The sequence below is a fragment of the Dendrobates tinctorius genome, unplaced genomic scaffold, assembly GCF_039654945.1.
Source record: "Dendrobates tinctorius isolate UK_male_01 unplaced genomic scaffold, ASM3965494v1 ptg000151l, whole genome shotgun sequence".
In the NCBI taxonomy this organism is placed as follows: Eukaryota; Metazoa; Chordata; class Amphibia; order Anura; family Dendrobatidae; genus Dendrobates; species Dendrobates tinctorius.
The window spans coordinates 29,719,568-29,744,036 of NW_027361818.1; the positions used below are offsets into that span (position 1 = coordinate 29,719,568).

The window sequence follows — 24,469 nt, forward strand, 5'->3', positions numbered from 1 at the left end:
TCCGACAAACATTATTCCCAGATACCATATGTGAGTCAGAAAGACATGCCGGCATCTTCTCCATGCTGTTCCCATTTAGTTTTAGCTGTCTCCCATCCATTTCAGCTTTTTTTCTCATGCCCCCAGACCTGTTTGTTGGGTCCAGCAGAAAAATATTCGGCTTTCCCGTTGACTTGCATTGGATTCGTTATTCATTACGAATGCATGGATATTACAAATTATTTGTGCCGATTTTCCCAAATCCAAATATTTCACTATTCGATCATCACTAGTCATTTGAATCTCTCTTATTAGTGCAGCCTCAGATTTGGAATTTTGTATTGTCATCAAGAAATTAGATGTCAAGTAAAAATTCTGTGATTATTGGCCAATTGGTAAGTGAATAATCAATAGCTTCTGGTCGTGGGAACATTTTTTGGGACTTTCCATCTACAACAAATCTCAGGCCATGGTTTTGGACTCTAGGGACTCTGCAGCCTTTTATATATTACAAACCCCATGACCACAGGAGATACTATTTTTCTGTAGACTTTTGGGGCAAGGTTCTTCTGTCTATACTGACTAATTTGGAAAATGCTATTTTAATCTCCCTGTTCCGCAAGCTGTAAATGATGGGATTGACCAATGGGGTCATCACTGTGTAGAGTAAGGAAAGAATCTTATTAATATCTAAGGAAGGATTTTTAGATAGGAACAGATAGGCAACAATGAGCGTCCCATAATATAGACACACCACCGTCAAGTGAGAGCTGCAGGTAAAGAAGGCCTTCTGTCTGCCAATAGTCGTAGGAATTTTTAGTAGGTTAAAAAAAATAGCAAAATATGTTCCAGTGATATACATTAAAGGGATGAAAGTTGCAGGGCCACCAGTCAAAAGGTTCTCCATCTCCATGTAGGAAGTATCTGAGCAAGAAAGTTGTAGGAGTGGGGCCAGATCACAGAAGAAGTGATCAATGACATTGGGTCCACAGAACTGCAGCTTGAACAATTGAAAGGTTGTGTTTAACATGAGGGAAAAGGCTATGACCCAACACAAAAGAACGAGATAGAGGCACCTTCGAAAGTTCATGATGGAAGAGTAGCGCAACGGGTTGCATATGGCCACGTATCGGTCATAGGACATTACTGAAAGAAGAAGACATTCCGTTGTGGCCAATGCTCCGAAAAGGTAAAATTGGGTAAAACATCCAAAAAATGACACTGATCCATTATCTCTGGATATTGTGGTTAGCATCAACGGGACAATAACTACTGATAGGAGGAGGTCACATGATGAGAGATGACTTAGGAAAAAATACATAGGGGAGTTAAGGTTCTCACAAAGGGACACCAAGAGAATGATAAGAAGATTACCCAAAATGATGGCCAAAAAGAGAAGAAGGAAAGTTAAGAAAAGGAGACTTCTGTATTGATGAAGACTCTGAAATCCCAGCAGGATAAACGTGGAGACTATTGTTTGGTTTACTGTGCTCATTATCTGGAGGAAAAATAAGAAAAAGGTTCACTCAGTAGCCCAAAATATTAGCTCCCATAGAAACAGTTATTAGTTCTGGATAGATGTTACCACTCTTCTTTAGACAAGGACTATCATACCACTCCAAAGAAACTAGTGACATAAAGACATCATGTAAGGTCAATATACTGGAGAAATTGCATCCTCATGTAAGTAGTGTCATCGACCACATGTGTCTCTAACAAAAAGTTCCCTTTTTCCATCCTTTCTCACAGACCCAACACTCATGGCTATGCCTATTAGATGCAGACCCTGCTTCTCTGGGTTCTGTACACACATAAGTTCCCTATAGAGATAACATCCAGCAGGTAATCTTAGCATGGGACAATCAGGTCACACTTCAGGCCCATTAAACACTCACACTGGCCCTGTACGACTCTCACTTTGCCACCCTTACTTTTGTCTACTCAACCCAACCTAGACCAGTCTATTTTAGGACTGTATTACCAGGTAACCCCCAAAATCTGCAGGGCAAACCAATCACACTCGGCAACAGTTGGTATAACCAGGGTATCGTCTATATACAATTATGTACTGTATGTACAGCTGGTATAACCTGGGCATCTTTTGTTTATAATCAAACTACATGAAAAAGTACCGTATATACTCGTGTATAAGCCGACCAGAGTTTAAGCCGACCCCCCTAATTTTGCCACAAAAAACTATGAAAACTTATTGACTCGAGTATAAGCCGAGGTTGGGAAATGCAACATGCTCCATATTAATATATGCCCCATATAATGCTGCACAAAGGTTATTGGTGGCCCATAACATGCTCCATATATGCCCCATATAATAATGCTGCTGCGATTTTAAAAAAAAATTACATACTCACCTCTCCTTATGGCATTCTTATGTCATGGCTTGCTCACCCTCCCCCAGTGCTACTCACCCTCCTGGCATCTGCATATCCGGCTCTATTATATCTCAGTCCTGGCATCTGTATCTCTCTTCCTGTCTTCCTCCTGTGCGGTCACATGGTACCGCTCATTAAAGTCATTAATATACGGCTCCACCCCTATGAGAGTGGAGAGGCGTCCATATTCATGACTTTAGTGAGCGGTACCATGTGACCACACAGGCGGAAGACAGGAAGGGAGATGCAGACACCGGGACTGAGATGTAGCTGAGCCAGATAAGCAGACACCAGGAGGGTTGAGTATCATGTCTCCTGCTCCCCCTCCCTCGCTGGCTCTCATGTGTATGACTCGTGTATAAGCCGAGAGGGACTTTTTCAGCCCAAAAAAGGGGCTGAAAAACTCGGCTTATACACGAGTATATACAGCATTCATACTCCATGAACATTTCCACAATTTTTCACGTTACACCCACAAAGATAAATGAATTTTCTGGGATTTTATGTGATAAAGTAGCAAGTATTTGTGAAGTGTAAAGGAAATTACGCAGGGTTTTCTAATTTAAAAAATATAAATCTGAAAGTTGTGAGGTGCGTTTGTATTCATCCCCCTGTAGTCTGATACCCCTAAATAAAATTCTAAGTGATCCATCACCCTCTGAAGTCACATAACTAGCAAACTAAGTCAATCTGTGTATGATTTGTTCTCAGTATAACTACAGATGTTCTGTGAAGACATCAGAGGTTTGTGTAAGAACATTAGAGATCAAACAGCAGCATGAAAACCAAGGAGCCCACCAGACAGGTCAGCGATGAGCTGCAGAGATCCACAGCTCAGATGGGTGAATCTGTCCACAGGATTACTAGTCATATGCTCCACAAATCTGGCTTTTATGGAACAGTGACAAGAAAAAAAACATATTTGAAATAAATTCTTTAGAAGTCTTATTTGCAGTTTACAAAAAGTCATGTAGGTGACACAGCGAGCACGTGGAAGAAGGGGCTCTGGTCAGATGAGACCAAATTAGAACTTTTAGGGCTAAATGCAAAACATTATATGAGACAGAAAACCAACACTGCATATCACCCTGAAAACACCATCCCTACCGTCACACATGGTGGAGGCAGCATCCTGCTTTGGAGAGGCTTTTCTTCTGCATAGGAAGGGAAGCTGGTCAGAGTTGATGGAAAGATGGATGAAGCTAAAGAAAGGGCAATCCTGGAGAAAAACTATTAGAGACTGCAAAAGACTTTAGACTGGCCACTTTCCAGCAGGACCACAACCCTAAACATCCTGCCAGAGTTACAATGGAGGGTCTTGATCAGAGCATATTCCTGAGTGTGAACAGCCCAGTCACAGTCCAGACCCAAATCAGAAAATCTGTGAAAAGACGTGAACATTGCTGATCACAGATGTCTCCATCCAATGTCTGTGAGCGAGAGCGAGTGTGCAAAGAGGAAGGGGCAAAATGTCACCTCTAGATGTGCAAAGCTGGAGAGACAGACCCCAAAAGACAGCAGCAGTAACTGCAGTGAAAGGTGGTGCTACAAAGCTGAAAGTAAAAGAAACCACAATTTTCATATTTATATTTTTAAAATGAAAGAAACCATCTATCATCTCTATTACACTTCACAAATCCTTGCTGCTCTGTGCTGTATCACATACAATCTCAAAATATATTTGCTTGTGACTGTAATGTGATACAATGTGGAAAAGTTCACAGGGATTAAATATCTCTTCAAGGCACTATATATGTATGTATGTAGTGATATGGAGCATGTTGGAATATCCAGGCCTTTTACCAGCATTGTAATTGTCCCATTGACACAGGTTACATTGTACCTTGGTTGAGTGGATGTTCTGCAGCAGGTCCAGTGAGTCTTCCATATTCTTTGGTAAATAACATGCTGGTGGAATACATTATGTACATCACTGTGAGAAAACCTCAATGAGCCGTGTCCTCATAATTAATCCAAAGAGACCTGACTTCTCAAGCTGGGGAAATATGAATTGGGTGAAGCATCAGGGGGATATTAACCTATCCATACACAAAATCTACGGAAATGAAATAATTTCAGATCCATACTTGGTTCTTAGAAGCTTCCGATTCTGTTGGAGGAGGTCTACCTGGAGTAGTATGCAAAATTAGCTCTCCTCCAAAAGGAAGAAAATTATTTCTCTAGTGCAACCTTTGGGTACAATATCAAGCTCATTAACAGAACATAGGATATTGGGCTAGTAGGATTATCCTGGTCATGTTCCAAAGGTTAGCCATTATAATTATAGACATTTTTGGAAGAGAGGGAATATTTTTTTTCTTTTGTAGATGACCTCCTTCGTAAATTGAAACTTGATTATTTCATTATTGGAGAAAACTAAATCCTTCTTGATTTTTCAAGGGTCAATCAGATTGGTCTTTAGTGCCTGAAAATGGGAGGTTTGTAGAAAGTCTCTGTTAGGGCTGGCGGAACGCACCAAATAATAATAAGGTGCGTTTGCAGCCCGGGGTCCATCGTGCAGAGATGTTGACTGCTGCTCGATAATGGCGGACACTAAATGGTGGTATTGCACTGAACACACGTGGGTTAGACGCCACCCAGTATGTAGTAGCGACGAGCTCTGTTGCTTCACAGAGCCCGATGCTGCATAAGACAGATGCCGCACCCTGTTAATTGTCACAGGGCACAGTTGAGTCTGCGCTAATAGACACTGGCTACTGTTGAGTGCAGAAAAAGTGCACAGTGGCGTACAGGTAAGCCACTGCAAAGCGCTGAAGCTAGTCCCTGACTCTGCCTCCTACCTACACTATCAGCCTAGGCACTAACTGGCAAGGCTGAACAACACATGCGTACCAAGGGTAGGGGTTTCATAATGGGTCAGTCACCAGAGACATTCATACGTGCACACAACTCACACTCCATATTGTCTATACTAGCGCACAGCCATGCGGCCATGCGATCCTTTTATAACTACAGCCTTCTGGGACCTTGTTGATGGCCCAATCCGAGCTGCTTGAGAACCTGAGCATATGACCTACAATCTCCAATGAGCCCTTCCAGTCCACCAAATAGTACTTTTTACCACGTACCACCTTGCACGCAACAATGGTGTTCACCTACTAATCGTCCGTAGATGAGCCCAATGTCCCGGCAGATGACTCGGAAATTCGGGACATGTGAACGGGTTTTAGGAGGGACACATGAAAGGTGTTGGTGATACCTAGGCGTGGAGGAAGGGCCAGGTGATAGACCACAGGGTTAACTTGTTCCGGGACCCTGAAGGGACCTATATAGCGAGGCGCAAACTTACTGGACTCAACTCGCAGCCTGATATTACGGGCGGAGATCCACACTAAGTCGCCAGGAACAAAGGTCGGAGCGGGGTGCCGGTGAGCATCGGCTGAAACCCTCATTCTCTCCTTCGAGGCCCGGATGGCATCCTGTGTGCGGTCCCAAATGTCACGTGCCTCCACTGCCCAGTCTGCCACCCTAGAGTCGGTGGAAGACACTGGCATCGGCACAGGAACCCACGGATGTTGGTTAAGGAGGAATGGGGTTTGTCCAGTGGAATCGGCTACGGCATTGTTCATCACAAACTCCGCCCATGGTAGCAAGGATGCCCAGTCATCCTGCCTGGCCAAATCAAAATGTTTCAGATACATGACCAGGGTCTGGGTGGCCCTCTCTTCCATCCCTTTCATCTCGAGATGGTAAGCTGAAGAGAAATTCAACTCAATGCTGAGCAGGCGGCAAAGCTCTCTCCATAACCGAGACGCAAACTTGGGACACCAGTCATTGACAATCTTGTCAGGCATAACGTGTAGGAGAAAAACGTGCTTAATGAACAACGCAGCAAAGACCCGTGCAGAAGGTACCCACGGAAGGGGCACCAGATGCACCATTTTGGAGCAATGGTTGGGGACGACCCAGAAGACTGTGCAGCTACGGGACTTTGGTAAGCCCACCACAAAGTCCATCCCAACCATTTCCCAGGGCCTGTTTGCCACCAGCAGGGGGTAAGGTAGCCCCGCAGGCTGTTGTCTAGAAGACCTATTCTTGGAGCAGGAGACACACGCCCGAATATAGTCTCCAACGTCATGGATCATATGCGGCCACCAGTATGTCCTCGTCAGAAGCTCAGATGTCCTCTTGGTCCCAAAATATCCACCAACTCTGGACGAGTGAGCCCAAGAGAGAACCTCCGGTCGCAAATTAGGTGGCACAAAAGTCTTGTCCAGGGCACAGACTAAAGCAAAATCGGGGCCAAGTTCCTCAGGCTCTCAGAAGGGACAATTAGCCAAGGTTCCTCCTCCTCCTCTGATAACACTACGGAGCAGGAGAGAGCGGCAGCATGAATGTTCTGCTCCCCAGAAAGAAAGTGGAGGGTGAAGTGGAACCTGGAGAAGAACAAGGACCATCTAGCCTGGCGAGAGTTTACCCGCTGGGCAGTTTGCAAATAAAACAAATTTTTGTGGTCAGTGTACACTTGGAAGGGACAGCGAGCCCCTTCCAGGAGGTGTCTACACGCCAAAAAGGCCAACTTCATGGCTAGCAACTCTGTTATGAATGAGTCACTGAGGAGGAAAAAAACAAAAAGCAAGCTAAGCCCAGAAAACCGGAGAGGTTGGTAACTAGCGGATTGCAGACCCCTGATCCTATCCACAACAACTAGCAGTAGCCGTGGAGTGTGCCTACGGTGGTCCTAGACGCCTCGTCACGGCCGGAGAACTAAATAAGCATAAAGAAAGAAAGGGAAAATCTAAACTGCCCCAGAGCAGACCCCAAAGCAATAGACAGCCCCCAACATGTATTGTCGGTGAAACAAGAAGAAAACACAGACACAGGTAGAAAGATAGGCTGAGCAAACGATGGGGCCCTCGCTAGCTAGAAAGGACAGGAAAGAAAAGCTGCTGTCTGCAATCACGCAAAAAACCCTGCCAAAAAGAATGTCCAGCACGTCTGATAGAAAAAGGCCCTGAAGTAGCTAGACTTCAAATCACTATATCAGCACTCAGGTATATTCTGAAGGCAGAGCAAAAGAGATCAACTGATCAGAGACAAAACTGGGGATTCAGCCCAGTCCCAGCCAGGGCTGGCTGAACACAAAAACTAAGTAAACCAGACAAAAACTCATATGAACAATAGCAGAGAAAACTTAGCTTTAGGAAGGCAGGAACCAAACTGGGAACCAGGAGCCACAGTCAGGAAAAATCACCAGCAAGAAACTAGGGAGTCGGCTGCCTTAAATCCAATCAGAAACTCCTGATGTCCAATCACAGTCCTCTTCCTCTGGTGGTCGGTCTCTGCCATTTAGATCAGCTTCATTACCTCCCTTCACCAACAGAGGGAGTCCAGATAGAGAACTCACTACTCCTCTGTCAGCACAGCCAGCTCCATAACCCTCACCAGAAGCCAGAGGTAAACCCGAAAATGAGCTCACAACACAACTCCCTTTCCCCAATGGAATAGTTCCTCTCCACCGGTGAGAAGGTTTCAGAAAAGAAGAAGCAAGGATGCTTCCCACCTTGAGCATCCTTTTGGAACAGGACTGCTCCAGCACCGACGGATGAGGCATCCACCTTCATGATAAATGGTTTATCTACATCAGGGTGATGTAAGATGGGAGCGCTAGCGAAGTGTGACTTGATAAAAAAGAAGACTTTGGAGACCTCCTCCGACCACAATTTGGGATTTGCTCCTTTCTTGGTGAGGGCAACCAAGGGAGTTACCTAGGTTGAGAAGTGGGGGATGAATTGGCGATAATAGTTAATGAACCCCATAAAGCATTGCATCACTTTGAGGGAATGGGGCTCCTGCCAATCCATCACCGCCTGTAGCTTGGCAGGATCCAGTCCTTGGGCAGAGATTATATAGCCCAGGAAAGGCAAGGACTCCTGCTCAAACACACACTTCTCCAACTTGATTCAACAAAAAAATGTCTAAAATCATATCGGGCACTTCAAATAGAATGAACACATTAATCCCATATGCATGAGTCTCATGGAGAAAAAAAGGAAGAGATCCCAACCATTAAAACCAATATTTTATTAAACAATCAAGATAAAAATAGATAATAAAAAAGCAAAATTCTTTCCAGGGGACACAAAGCGGCGGTAGATCAATCAAAAATTATTGTATTAAATACAAAAGCATCAATGCACACAGTACCAAATGAATTCCATATAGCTGCTTATAGCGGGTATAATAGGGAAATCTAGTTTACCAATAGAGTGGACAATGTCTCTCCTAAATATAAAACGCTATTAATTATGTAGCCCAAAACATCACATTACATATAACATATTGCTGCGATGTGGTAAAATAACCATATAGATAAACGGAGCACAAGTAATAATAGCGATAACCCCAATCAAGGTCCCTACAAGCAATTCATGAACCATGGTAAAGTGAATAGTGCTTAGGAAGTAAAAACGTATAATTACCAGATAAGAAAGATGTGTCCGCTCGGCGTCCCCTCACCCCTTATTTCATGTAAAAAATTATAACAAGAAAAATTATTCCAGAACATTTTCCACCTTTGATGTGGAACTAGATACATTATATAGTGGACACTGCAAAGATGTCATCAAGTGTTTTTTGTATTCTTCATATACCTGGCCCATGGGCTAAGGTGGGAGGATGGAAGCCTTTCTTACAAAGCTCGGCCATGTTTTGGCAAAGCCTCCATCAAGTCTACCAAAAGCATATAGAAAACATGTTCTGTCTGATGAAACTGACATGAAACTTTTAGACTATAGTTCCAAAAGATATGGTTGATGTAAAGCCGACTCTGCGCAGCACCAGAAGAACATCATACCCACAATGAGTCATGCTGGGGACAGCATTGTTTGTTGGGGATCTTTTCCATCAGCTGTAAATGGGGCTTTAGTCAAGATGAAGGAAATTATGAACAGTTCCAAATACCAGTCTATTTTGCATCAAAGCCTTCAGGATTCTGCTAAAAAGCTGAAGATGAAAAGGAATTTCACCTTTCAGAATGACAACAACCCTAAGAGACCAAACCAGCACAAGAATGGTATTGCTAGAAGATCAGAGTTTTGAAATAGCCTCTCACCCAAAACGACTGAAGTTATAAGTTCAAAGTGTACTTCAACTACATCTTAGTTTAAGGGTGAACAGTGACATAGAGAAAAATTAAAATCCATAAGATATCTCTAGAGAGGGGACATATCACCCTCATATAGAACATATGGGATTAATTATCACTGGGGAAATTGAAGTAGGATCCCCTGCAGTGGCCAGGTAATTACAAAAGAAGACCTCCTCTGAGAACCAGATACCAAGGCTTTGATTTTTATGTTCAGAGGCATAGAATTACCTTTCTGAGGCAAGAGCTTCCTCTGTTCGAAGCTCTGGTGTCAGACTTTCTGCAGCGACCGGTCAGCGATGAATATTGGAGTTTGCATCAATCTGATATTTATGGGAGATATGTTTTCAGCATTGTAGCGAAAGGACGAACATAATGCATTCATTCACATCACCGTAAAAGCCAGCCAGACGCCTCCAACTTAATATTGGGAAGATGGAAGATGATATTCATGATGCATTTCATCATTATAGAAAGGGGAAATCGTGGCCGGAAACATGACCACAATATCTCCTGGGACATCCATGGGCGTAATTACGTAATTGTCCTGACAATTGGAGGCAGTGGAGGTGAGTCTCCCTGAAAAATTGTTGGCAAGCGGTGGAATCTGCGTGATCTCTACCATATTCTCGCTGACAAACTGGTGACAGCAGAGGGATCTGCAAAATTCCTCTGCTGTTCTCCGTGACATGCAGATTTATGCAACCCCATTATTTTAGTTCTTTATGTTGCATTGTTCCACCATAAAAACATCAGGTTTTTTTTCAATGGATTTGTACAGATTTTTGGTCAAAATAATGTGTTAAACGTTTGGAAGAATATTTTTTTACATGATGAAAACCTGGTATCTTAACATGGGTGTAGAAACGTTTGATATCCACTCTATATCCTTATCCAGATGAATAAACGGAAGTTTTGAGGCACCAGTAAAGGAGTGAGATGTCTGATGCCTTCCTGAAGACCATTGATATGTTGATATTTTCTTGTGATTTCATCCTTTTTCCTTCTTCTGGGCTGTAAGATTTGGCCTCTGGGTAAGGAAGGTGCATACGGAGGGAGGAGATGCAAGGAAACTAGAGTCAAGTTAGTTCCTAGTTTTAGGCACTAAGAATTCAGTAGTGAAGAGATAGCAAGCTACCAACTGGGTTTGAGGAGTGACAGAAACATCTGAAGCCAGCAAGCCAGCCATGGTGTCTTGTATTAGAAGAAGACAAAACAGGCAGGAGAGCTCAACTTCTGGAGTACTGAGTCCGATGTCTAGGATGAACCTGTGTGTTGTGGGTAGCCCTGAGATAGCAATAAGTGAAGTATAACCGAGGCTGACGTGTAGACCAGACCTGGGATCATTGGTGAGCAAACACTGGACTTGCCATGCTGGGACATGTGCACCACAAGAGAGTGAGCTGAGGAAATAGAGATTTGAAGAGGCATCACGGTGGCAAAGTGGTTAGTTCTGAAGCCTTGCAATTCTCACGTCCTGGGCTAAAATCTCACAAAGGACAACATTTGCTAGGAGTTTGTATGTTCTCATTGGGTTTCCTTTGTGTACTCCAATTTCCTTTCACACTGCAAACAATTTAGACTGCAAGTCCCAATGGGGACAGATGATGATAATGTCTGTAAAGCGCGATCGAATAAATGGCGGCGCTATATAAATGAGTAAGAAATAAAAGTTGAAAACAGAGTCCCCCATTAAGGTTGACTGCTGCTACCGGCTGCATGTACAGTATGGGCAATCATTCCATTCCGTAAACAACAGTTTATTTTTACATCACTGATTGTCTCCTTCCTTATCCAATTATAGGGTACAGGTTTACTGTGTCATCTAGCAGTATGCAGTCTAAAAGTGACTCTAAGTAAAAATATCATCACACATACCCAAAGGTCCATATATTTTGCCTTTACAAACACAGAATCGAACCTAGGCCAGAGTTATTCCTTACACACCATTGTAAAACCTGTGACAGGACACCTCAATTGTTATCTGATGTTTATCACTATGGCGAAACTGTGACATGTGATGTTCTCTCAGTTGCCAGAATCACCTTAAAATGGCTGCTGAATTTCCTGCCTTGGGAAAGGAACTTTAATCAGCATATGAAGATCTGAGGTTGTAGGATGTATTCCTCTCCTAGGAAGGTTAAAGTTAGAAGTATTATTTATTCCCTACATCCATGGATTTACCACAATTCAGGATAGATGGTCACAATGCAATGTCCCTAGCCCACAAGATCCCATCCTGGGGATGATAATTCCACTGCCCTCATACCAGGAGATATCCACTGTCTCCCAACTTTTGGTTGGCCCGCAGCTTTTGTGTCTCCCACTAGTATAGTGTTTAATCACAGTCCAGGCTCCATACCACAACCGTAGCACGTGTCTCCCAATCCAGCTGGCAACAACAGTCTTTAAGATAGCTTCCTCACAACTAGAGTTGAGCAACTTTTGGTTTTTTAGGGTCGCGTTTCGTTTCGTGAAACCCGACTTTTCCAAAAGTCTGGTCGAGCAAGATCGTCCGATTATAGGGAAAAGTCGGGGTCGTCCCGAAACACGAAACCCAATGTAAGTCAATGGGGAATAAAAGTCGGCAGTGAGAGGAGGACAGGAAACACACCTACAGTGCCCATTTGAATGCCAAAAGCATCAATTCTTCTTACTTAAGCTTGTCAACCTTAATTAACTTCATAATACAAGTTACGCACTGAAAAATGGGGGTTATTTGGCTAAAGTTGTGGGGGGGGCTGGCTCCAGGTTTTCATGTGCCCTGGGCGAAAGAGCGCCCCTTTAACACATACCACAACTCATCATGCTCCGATACGGCAGAGAAATAGCGGTACAGTACAATGAAAAATACCTCACTTTTTACATCTCATGACGAGGCCCATCTATTTCTCCATACAGAATCATTGGTCCCATATAATGTTTGAAACAGTATATGATGAGCTCCACATAATGCTACAGTATATGTTGGTCCCCATGGATGAAGCTCCACTGTCTTATGGGCCCAAATAATGCTCCAAACATAATGGGCCCCATTTCTAATGCTCTAGTGTATAATGGGCCCTGTAAATGCTGCTCCAGTGTCTGATGTCCACCTTTGGAATGTTCCAGTGTATGGTGGGCCCCATCTATCATTCTCCAGAGTAACGTGCTCCCCAAAAATTGCTGTCCCAACATTGAAAACAATCAAATAAGTCTCCTCGCTAGGGAATCCCTGTACTAGTCTGGACTCCTCGTCGTCCCCATCTTCCATCTCACTGCACAGTATTTCAACCTTGCAAGTGCTGTGATCCTGAGCAAGCAGGGGGGGCCCACTCGTTGGCGACGGCACTGGCACAGGGCCCCTGATAGTACGGTGGTGTGTCTGATGGCGGGTGGGCCGAACCTGCACTTTCATCTGCAGCTTCCTCTTTGTCACCATGTAAGATGGAACTGTATATGGGAAGGGTAACCTGAGTTTCATCAGGGTCAGATTCAGGCCGTGTAGCGTGCGAGGGGAATGTAGTGGTCTGGGTCAATGTACCAGCAGATTCATCGAGCAGTGGCTGGGCATCAGTGCACTTGTGTCGCCCCCAGGAGTACGGTCGCCACAGTGGCATTACCTTCCTCCTAGGGAGTGTGATGTCATGCTTGGGAGCAACGAAGGATCTCTCTAGCAGGTTAACTGATTGGGCGGTGTTATTCCCACGAGTCATGACCCTCCAAACAGCGTTCATGAAGGCAAATTGTTTGTTTTACGTGGGCAGTATGGTTGCAAAGCTGAACCTTAAAGGAATGTCCAGAAGGGCACCACCAGGAGTGGAGCCTACGGTTAAATTCGACTCCACCTAGGAAACCTCAACCATGCCAGCTACAGAACAGATGCACACATTGCAAGCTTAATTCCGTTAACGAACGAGACTCCGTCATGCCCCGCGGTCCGAGTCCGGCTTACTAGAGGGACACGTGAGGCTCTGGAACATGAGATTGGCCAATAACTGGTGTGTCATGCCCTTACATGTCCGTGGCTGCATGTGCGCTACACTGAAAAGGCCAGCGTTTGTCGCTTACAGGTGCAGATAACCCGCTGAACAACGTTAGTGATGGTGATCACTGATTACAATTATTACCCACGAACAATGATTTCCCAGTAAGTGCAGGTCAACTGCAGTTCCGGAATTAGGCCTAACCGTCATTCCTGAAAAAATGAAAAACTTACGTGTGCAAACCACAGGTGCTGTAGCTTGCTTAACAGCTCGCCAACCGTTCTCACGCCCATTATGGATTACACGTGATTGCACAAAGGTTAGAAAGGGTACCGTATCCCCAGATAACATGTATGGATAGCGTACACATTCAAAATATATGTCTCAGGAGGCAGGCTCAGACGGTGTATGGATTGCACGTGATTGCACAAAGGTTAGAAAGGGTACCGTATCACCGGATAACATGTATGGATAGCGTACACATTCAAAATATATGTCTCAGGAGGCAGGCTCAGACGGTGTTAGGCCCAGTATGGATTGCACGTGATTGCTCAAAGGTTAGAAAGGGTACCGTATCCCCGGATAACATGTATGGATAGCGTACACATTCAAAATATATGTCTCAGGAGGCAGGCTCAGACGGTGTTAGGCCCAGTATGGATTGCACGTGATTACACAAAGGTTAGAAAGGGTACCGTATCCCCGGATAACATGTATGGATAGCGTACACATTCAAAATATATGTCTCAGGAGGCAGGCTCAGACGGTGTTAGGCCCAGTATGGATTGCACGTGATTGCACAAAGGTTAGAAAGGGTACCGTATCCCCGGATAACATGTATGGATAGCGTACACATTCAAAATATATGTCTCAGGAGGCAGGCTCAGACGGTGTTAGGCCCAGTATGGATTGCACGTGATTGCACAAAGGTTAGAAAGGGTACCGTATCCCTGGATAACATGTATGGATAGCGTACACATTCAAAATATATGTCTCAGGAGGCAGGCTCAGACGGTGTTAGGCCCAGTATGGATTGCACGTGATTGCACAAAGGTTAGAAAGGGTACCGTATCCCCGGATAACATGTATGGATAGCGTACACATTCAAAATATATGTCTCAGGAGGCAGGCTCAGACGGTGTCAGGCACAGTATGGATTTGACGGCCCAGATTACACAGCGGAGGAGCAGGGAGAGGTAAAGACTGCAAATGCTGGGGCCCTGCCCAAGCAAGGGGGGCCCACTCGTGGGCGTCGATACTGGCACTGGGCCCCTCATAGTACAGCGGTGTGTCTGACGACGGGTGTGCACCACCACCGTCAGAGACACTTGATTGCACTATGAGGGACCCTGTGCCAGTGCCCGCCCCCAAGAGTCGGCCTACCCACCTGTCCAGGGCAACGGCACTCGCACGGTGTCGTGCGCTAGGTGGTGACCCCGGCCATGGGGGGGGAGGCAGCACAGTTAGGGAGTTTTAGAAAGTGGCATATGTTGATGTTGGACATTCAGCTGATGCAAAAGGCGAAATAGGTCAAGTCATAGGAAGAGGTGGACCAAAGCAAGCCATTTTTCTGTCACCCTACGTGTCATCAGGGGAAGGTGGGACAAAATCCTTGGAAACCCATGCATGGTTCATTTTAATGAAGGTTAGATCATCCACATTTTGGGTTGACAGACAGGTCCTTTTTTCTGTCAGGATTGATCCAGCTGCACTGAAGACTCTTTCCGATAGCACACTTGCAGCTGGGCAAGCGAGCTCCTGTAAGGCATATTGGGCCAATTCAGGCCAGGTGTCCAGTTTAGCGGCCCAATAGTCAAAGGGGAATGACCTGTGTGGGAGAACATCGATATGGGAGGAAAAGTAGTTTGTAACCATGGTTGACAACTGCTGTCTCCTGTCACTTTCCATCGATGCAGTATTACCAGTTGTGTGAGCGGTATTTGAAAAATCAGTCCACAACATTGTCATGAAACCCCTGTCTCCAACGCCACTTCTGCTGTGTGCACCACGAACACCTCTACCAAGCTGCCCCCGGCCCGTACGGATTGTGTGAGAACCATCACCGCTGCTGTGTGCTGGGAATGCCTCAAGCAACCGATTTACCAGAGTTGCTTGTTTATTAGCCAATATTAGGTCAAGGTTCTCCTGTGGCATGATGTTTTGTAATTTGCCTTTATAGCGTGGATCCAGGATGCTGGCCAACCAGTAGTCGTCATCGTTCATCATTTTGGCAATGCGGGGGTCCCTTTTTAGGATCCGCAAGGCATAATCTGACATGTGGGCCAATGTTCCCAGTGTCAATGATGCACTGCGAGTGCTGGTTGGAGGAGCACTTTCTGGCAAATCCACATCCCTCCAGTCACGCACAAACCCTGTACCAGACCTTGCCACGCCAACATTTTCACTTGCCCCACGAGATGCATCCTCCTCCCCTAAGTAATCATCCCCATCATCATCCTCCTCCTACTCTTCTTCCTCCACCTCGTCCAGGAGAGGTCCCTGAGCAGACAATGGCTGAATGTCATCAAGGATTCCCTCCTCCTCTTCCTCCTCATCAACATTGGCTGCAGACGCCTGCTCCTTAAGGTGCGTCAAAGTTTGCATGAGCAGACGCATAAGTGGGATGCTCATGCTTAGGATGGCGTCGTCTGCGCTTACCAGCCGTGTGCATTCCTCAAAACACTGAAGGACTTTACAGAGGTCTTTCAGCTTCGACCACTGCACACCTGTCAACTCCATGTCTGCTCTCAAAGTGCCTGGCCGTGTATCCTCCCACAAATGCATTATGGCCTGCCTCTGCTCGCACAGCCGCTCCACCATGTGCAGGGTGGAGTTCCACCTTGTTGCAATGTCGATAATGAGGCGGTGGTTGGGAAGGTGGAGCAATCGCTGCAGCTTCTGCATACGAACGGAGTGTACAGGCGACCGGCGGATGTGCGCGCACAGTCTTCGCACCTTCTGGAGCAGGGCTGTTAACTCCGGATAATTTTTGAGGAAGCACTGCACCACCAGGTTCAAGGTGTGAGCCAAGCAAGGTATGTGGCTGAGTTTTGAAAGGGCTATGGCTGCCACAAAATTACGTCCGTTATCACTAACTACCTTGCCTGCCTCAAGATGTACACTGCCCAGCCATGACTCAGTTTGTCGCTTCAAGTACTCGGCCAGCACCTCGGCGGTATGTCTGTCGCCCAAACACATCATCTGCAACACAGCCTGCTGACGCTTTCCACTAGCTGCTCGATAGGGGGACACATCGTGTGCAACAGTGGCAGCTGCAGATGGAGTGCTCGTACGACTGCGCTCTGTGGACGAGCTTTCGCTTCTGGAGGAGGAGGAGGAGGGTGGAACGCCTACAGCCAACTGTTTCCTATACCGTGGGCTAGGCAGCACTGTCCCACCACCGCTGTCCCCTGTGGACCCTGCATCCACCACATTAACCCAGTGCTCAGTGATGGACACGTAACGGCCCTGGCCATGCCGACTGGACCATGCATCAGTAGTGAGGTGCACCTTTCCGCTCACTGACTGCTTGAGTGCATGGACAATGCGGTCTTTCACATGATGGTGGAGGGCTGGGATGGCTTTGCGAGAGAAGAAGTGGCGACTGGGTAGGTCATAGCGTGGTACTGCATAGGCCATGAGTTCGCGGAAAGCTGTGCTTTCCACCAACTGAAAGGGCATCATCTCAAACGAGATTAGTTTGGCAATGTGGGCGTTCAAACCCAGTGTACGCGGATGAGAGACTGAGTACTTTCTTGACCTACTCATAGTGTCTGGGAGGGTGAGCTGGACTTGAGAGCTGCATATGGTGGAAGTAGCGGTGGACAGGGCGGACTGAGAGAGGGTTGATGATGGTGATGGAGTTGGTGTTCTTTCTGATGGCCTAGAATCAGTCTTTCGTTGATATAACAGTGGGATTCCCTGACTGCTGTGGCCTTGCAACGACACCTCAACATTTGCTGCTGTGCTAACCGGTGGGCTTACAGTGGGGGAAACAATGTAGCGTTGGTGACTACCTTCGTTGTGATCAGTTGCACATGTGGCACTTGAGGTTTGGTGTTGTGTCCACGCTTGCAAGTGCATGCTGGTTAAATGTCTAAGCATGCAACTGGTATTCAAATTTTTCAGATTTTTCCCTCGGCTAAAGGTCTTTGCGCACTTCTTACAGATAACCTTGGCCTGATCATGAGGATTTTGGTCAAAAAAGTGCCACACTGCACACTTCCTACTTTGGCAGACATTTTGCGGCCTAGCACGCTGTGATCTTTTGACCCTCTGGACAAGCTGTCCAGCAACTCTTTTGATGTTTGGAACCTGTCTTTGGAGTGCTCCGGGCCTGCCAGATAACAGCTGTTGCGATGTCGATGTCTGCTGTGGATGCTCCTCATCTGAGCTATTGGAAGCAGCACCCTCTTCCCCCAATGGATGCCAATCTGGGTCAACAACTGGGTCATCCATCACCTCCTCTTCTATGTCATGTGCACCTTCCTCTGTGTCACCGTGTATGGTGGTATAGTGTGCGGGAAGGGGCACCTGAGTCTCATCAGGGTCAGAATCTGGCTCTGTACACTGCGAGGACAATTTAGTGCTCTGAGTGAATGTACCAGCAGAATCATCCATCAGCGGCTGTGCATCAGTGCACTCCATGTCAGATTCATCTTGGCCTGGGTAATTCACCATTTCACTTGATAATCCAGGCATGGTATGTGAAAACAGCTCCATGGAGTAATCAGTAGTATGGCCTGCGTCATCCTTCAATCTTGGTTGGGGTGAAGGACACAAGGAAAGGTGTGGTTCATGAACATGAGCCTCCAATGACGACTCAGTGCTTTTACTTTTTACAACTGAAGAAGAGGAGGCGATAGAGCTGGAGGCTGAGTCAGCAATGTAAGACAAAACTTTTTCCTGATGCTCTGCCTTTAAAAGCGGTTTGCCAACTCCTAGAAAACTAAGCGTTCGAGGCCTTATGTAGCCAGACGATGACGCAGGCTCAACACCTCCTGCATTCGGTCCTATTTTGCTCTTGCCACTACCATCAGATCCACCACCAACACCATCATTACCAGCTGCCAACCCCCGCCTAATTCCACGGCCTCTTCCACCAGCCTTCCTCATTTTTGGTAGAAATGTAGACAAAATCCAACAAACTATATAGTATGCAAAACAAGGTACAAGGCGTCTATAGGACAGGGGAGATTTTGAATTTCTGCACACACTTTTGGACACAGGACACTTTTGGATTGTGTGAGGCCCACTGATATCTGAGCGCTATGTGACAGGCTCGATGGCACAGCTGTGACCTAAGTGACTAGAGGATAAGGGAGATTTTGAATCTCTGCACACACTTTTGGACACTGGACACTTTTGGATTGTGTGAGGCCCAATGAATATCTGAGCACTATGAGACAGGCTCGATGGCACAGCTGTGACCTAAGTGACTAGAGGATAAGTGAGATTTTGAATCTCTGCACACACTTTTGGACACTGGACACTTTTGGATTGTGTGAGGCCCAATGAATATCTGAGCACTATGTGACAGGCTCGATGGCACAGCTGTGACCTAAGTGACTAGAGGATAAGGGAGATTTTGAATCTCTGCACACACTTTTGGACACTGGACACTTTTGGATTGTGTGAGGGCCAATGAATATCTGAGCGCTATGTGACAGGCTCGATGGCACAGCTGTGACCTAAGTGACTAGAGGATAAGTGAGATTTTGAATCTCTGCACACACTTTTGGACACTGGACACTTTTGGATTGTGTGAGGCCCAATGAATATCTGAGCACTATGAGATAGGCTCGATGGCACAGCTGTGACCTAAGTGACTAGAGGATAAGTGAGATTTTGAATCTCTGCACACACTTTTGGACACTGGACACTTTTGGATTGTGTGAGGCCCAATGAATATCTGAGCGCTATGTGACAGGCTCGATGGCACAGCTGTGACCTAAGTGACTAGAGGATAAGGGAGATTTTGAATCTCTGCACACACTTTTGGACACTGGACAATTTTGGATTGTGTGAGGGCCAATGAATATCTGAGCGCTATGTGACAGGCTCGATGGCACAGCTGTGACCTAAGTGACTAGAGGATAAGTGAGATTTTGAATCTCTGCACACACTTTTGGACACTGGACACTTTTGGATTGTGTGAGGCCCAATGAATATCTGAGCACTATGAGACAGGCTCGATGGCACAGCTGTGACCTAAGTGACTAGAGGATAAGTGAGATTTTGAATCTCTGCACACACTTTTGGACACTGGACACTTTTTGATTGTGTGAGGCCCACTGATATCTGAGCGCTATGTGACAGGCTCGATGGCACAGCTGTGACCTACGTGACTAAAGGATAAGTGAGATTTTGAATCTCTGCACACACTTTTGGACACTGGACACTTTTGGATTGTGTGAGGCCCAATGAATATCTGAGCGCTATGTGACAGGCTCGATGGCACAGCTGTGACCTAAGTGACTAGAGGATAAGTGAGATTTTGAATCTCTGCACACACTTTTGGACACTGGACACTTTTGGATTGTGTGAGGCCCACTGATATCTGAGCGCTATGTGACAGGCTCGATGGCACAGCTGTGACCTAAGTGACTAGAGGATAAGGGAGATTTTGAATCTCTGCACACACTTTTGGACACTGGACACTTTTGGATTGTGTGAGGCCCAATGAATATCTGAGCACTATGAGACAGGCTCGATGGCACAGCTGTGACCTAAGTGACTAGAGGATAAGTGAGATTTTGAATCTCTGCACACACTTTTGGACACTGGACACTTTTGGATTGTGTGAGGCCCAATGAATATCTGAGCGCTATGTGACAGGCTCGATGGCACAGCTGTGACCTAAGTGACTAGAGGATAAGGGAGATTTTGAATCTCTGCACACACTTTTGGACACTGGACACTTTTGGATTGTGTGAGGCCCAATGAATATCTGAGAGCTATGTGACAGGCTCGATGGCACAGCTGTGACCAAAGTGACTAGAGGATAAGTGAGATTTTGAATCTCTGCACACACTTTTGGACACTGGACACTTTTGGATTGTGTGAGGCCCACTGATATCTAAGCGCTATGTGACAGGCTCGATGGCACAGCTGTGACCTAAGTGACTAGAGGATAAGTGAGATTTTGAATCTCTGCACACACTTTTGGACACTGGACACTTTTGGATTGTGTGAGGCCCAATGAATATCTGAGCACTATGAGACAGGCTCGATGGCACAGCTGTGACCTAAGTGACTAGAGGATAAGTGAGATTTTGAATCTCTGCACACACTTTTGGACACTGGACACTTTTGGATTGTGTGAGGCCCAATGAATATCTGAGCGCTATGTGACAGGCTCGATGGCACAGCTGTGACCTAAGTGACTAGAGGATAAGGGAGATTTTGAATCTCTGCACACACTTTTGGACACTGGACACTTTTGGATTGTGTGAGGCCCACTGATATCTGAGCGCTATGTGACAGGCTCGATGGCACAGCTGTGACCTAAGTGACTAGAGGATAAGTGAGATTTTGAATCTCTGCATACACTTTTGGACACTGGACACTTTTGGATTGTGTGAGGCCCACTGATATCTGAGCGCTATGTGACAGGCTCGATGGCACAGCTGTGACCTAAGTGACTAGAGGATAAGTGAGATTTTGAATCTCTGCACACACTTTTGGACACTGGACACTTTTGGATTGTTTGAGGCCCAATGAATATCTGAGCGCTATGTGACAGGCTCGATGGCACAGCTGTGACCTAAGTGACTAGAGGATAAGGGAGATTTTGAATCTCTGCACACACTTTTGGACACTGGACACTTTTGGATTGTGTGAGGCCCAATGAATATCTGAGCGCTATGTGACAGGCTCGATGGCACAGCTGTGACCAAAGTGACTAGAGGATAAGGGAGATTGGATTGCCTTTAAAAAAGCAGTTTGCGGAGCAGTGGGTAAACAGCAATGCCAGCCTGTCAGGAAGCCTTAAAAGGCAGCCCAACAACCAACACTACTGATACACCACAATATAGCCTCCCCTTGCACTGCACACACAGTGACTGGTGTGTTGTGCAGGCCAAATTGCTATCAGCAGCAGAAGCAGTTTTTTTTTCTTCTCAGCAGGACAAAAAAAAAAAATTGGGATTGCTTTTAAAAAAGCAGTTTGAGGCCCAATGAATATCTGAGCGCTATGTGACAGGCTCGATGGCGCAGCTGTGACCAAAGTGACTAGAGGATAAGGGAGATTGGATTGCTTTTAAAAAAGCAGTTTGCGGAGCAGTGGGTAAACAGCAATGCCAGCCTGTCAGGAAGCCTTAGAAGGCAGCCCAACAAGCAACACCACTGATACACCACTATATAGCCTCCCCTTGCACTGCACACACAGTGACTGGTGTGTTGTGCAGGCCAAATCGCTAGCAGCAGAAGTAGTTTTTTTGTCTTCTTCCCTGCCTAACGCTCTCCCTACAGAATCAGCAGCAACCTCTCCCTATGCTAAGATCGGCAGAAGTAAGATGGCGGTCGGCGTGCACGCCCTTTTATACCCCCTGTGACGCCCACCAAAGCAAGCCAATCACTTGAATGCCCTTCTGAAAGATGGTGGTGACCCGTGCCTATGTCATCACGTTGCCCACAGTGTCCGTGGATCCTGATTGGCTGAAAAAGAGCGCAAAACAAACTTTTGAAACGCGACTTTGGCGCGTAAGTCGCCGACCTCGTGGCCGACCTCATCCTAGGGTCGGGTTTCGTTTCATGAAACCCGACTTTGCTAAAAGTCGGCGACTTTTGAATTTTTTCGACCCGTTTCGCTCAACTCTACTCACAACCATACAGTACATATCATGACCATAGCACGTGTATCAAGCTCCATCCAGCAACCATATATAATACACTCCCAACCGGGATTCTACAAAGTCACAGGAATATACTGATTGCAAGGCAATATATATTTGTCAAAGACCAATTGTGAGACACAACTGGCTCCAGGAATGTTGTGGCCAAGATTGAAAGCAGATTTGCTTGATGGATTGTTGGAAATCTCAATACGGGTTCCATTGGTGTCCAATTTTATTTACCAGAACAGAAAGGCTTGCAGGATCATTACTTTTCTACACTTCTCAATTTCTGTATTTGATAACCTTGTAGATCATCTCAAGTTTTGTGCAGGTTCTTCTTCTCATAAGCAACAGGGATGGGACAAACCACAGCTGGACCCCTCTCTCCTAGGTCACCGTGGCTTTCTCATATACATCTATAGTATGAACATGCTAGGGGGGTTTGCTTGAATAAGACTCTTCTGTTTTCCATCCAGCTTGAGCTTGAGAGGTCCCACACGTCATGGAGATTTTCAAAAATTTCTTACTTATTAAGAAGGGAGTAGGAAAAGAAAATTGTAGCTAAATGTCGCGTAGGATGGAAAATGATGCAGAGGCTTAGAACATTACGCAGCTACATTCCCCGGCTTCACGTTCTGTCCAGCGTCTAAGCCTTGCCCATATTCTGATGTCACCAGAGGTTTGCTCTGCACGTCAGCCTACAGAGGGCACTTCATGAAGAAAGTGAATGTGTCTGCGGTCTGCTACAATCAATGGAAATGTACACGGTGCTGTAAGATAATTCCATTGAGTGTAGCATACCGCAGCCTCGTCACTCATCTCTCAGGTCTAATGTGCAGAGCGTAAAAGTCCACATTGCGTATAGAAGTCAGACAGGGAAGCACCTTGTCAGGTTTTTACTATAGGCTTTATATTTAATATATGGTGAAGTTTTATAACACTTTGATATAATGTAAGTGTGGCGCCCCTGAGGCTTCAGTCGCCACAGAGGTACTGCACCTTCTCCTAAAGTGTGGTACCCCACCATCCAGGTAGGGTGGGAACTCCCTTTCACATTCCAACACCTGCATCCCACACACAGGATAGTTCAGCAGGGACCCATCCATGCTTTATGCTGGAAAGGTCATAGGGTGCCTTTTGCGGTCCCTGGCTTCGTAACATGGGAGGTGCTGGGGAGGCGGGTGGAGTTAGCTATAAAAGAAAGGGAAGGTGTAGGATTTCAGGTCAGGTCAGTCTGACAGAGGTTGAGAGAGAAAGGAAGTCACTCAGACAGGAGTGAGGATCCCTGGAAGAGGTATGAAGGAGTGCTGCAGCTGCCTCAGTGACCTGAACCAGCTGGCACAGGAAGGAAGAGAAGGAGAAAGAGACGTAGACTGGAGACTACAGATTCCATAAGAGAGATAGAACAGATCGGAACGAAGGAGAATAGAAGGATGGCGGGAAGCAGGTTGAGAAAGAGAGAGAACCCTTCCAGTCCAGAGCGCAAAGGCCGGAGCCCGGTCCCCGAGGTTGTTTGGATCTTTATGTCCGGCAACAGACACCGGAGGAGTAGTGAGCCGCTAACGTCTTGCTCCCATCATAGACTTGGGACACAACAGCAACTGGATAGTGAGCCGGGACGCAGTGAGGAGTCCCCGAGCAGGGTACAGCTGTCTGTCATACAAGTAAAGACTAGGAACACCTAGAGAGAGGCATTCCAGGGTAACTAAGTACTGGAGTGCTTCGCACCTAAAGGCGCATTGGAGGAGTTGTTCAGTAAGGTACATATTGGCGGAGTGTGGAGGGGAGAATCCTATTCTGCCTGGAGGTTGGCTGGGGCCCTGACCTGAAGAACACAGTGCGGAGGCAGGCGTGTGTGTGAACTGCAAACAGTGAGTAAAGCTTTGGAACCGCATACTCTGGTGTCCTCCAGTTATTCCAGCACCGCTACACCAGGGTACCAGCCTCTATACCATTCTGCGCCTCTCCTCATCCATTGCACCTACACTGCCCTGGGACTACAGCTCCACCTGTGGGGAGCTACACTATCTTTGCTGCACCACACCATCAGTCCCAGTGGATCTGCATGCAGCGTTGGCTCAACATCTCACTTGCCAAACACCACGGGTGGCGTCACGAACTATTCATATAAACTCTAACACCATTAACATCACCACCATTGATATTGGGCACCCATGGCTACGGACCAGC

General features: G+C 46.2%; 1 protein-coding gene across 1 annotated transcript; it reads right to left on the reverse strand.

Moving 5' to 3' along the window:
• Window positions 1-514: 514 nt before the first annotated feature.
• On the reverse strand, window positions 515-1,474 carry LOC141050165 (olfactory receptor 5G9-like). The gene has a single exon (XM_073546998.1). It carries the CDS (start codon window positions 1,472-1,474, stop codon window positions 515-517), a length of 960 nt encoding a protein of 319 aa, XP_073403099.1.
• Window positions 1,475-24,469: the final 22,995 nt, after the last annotated feature.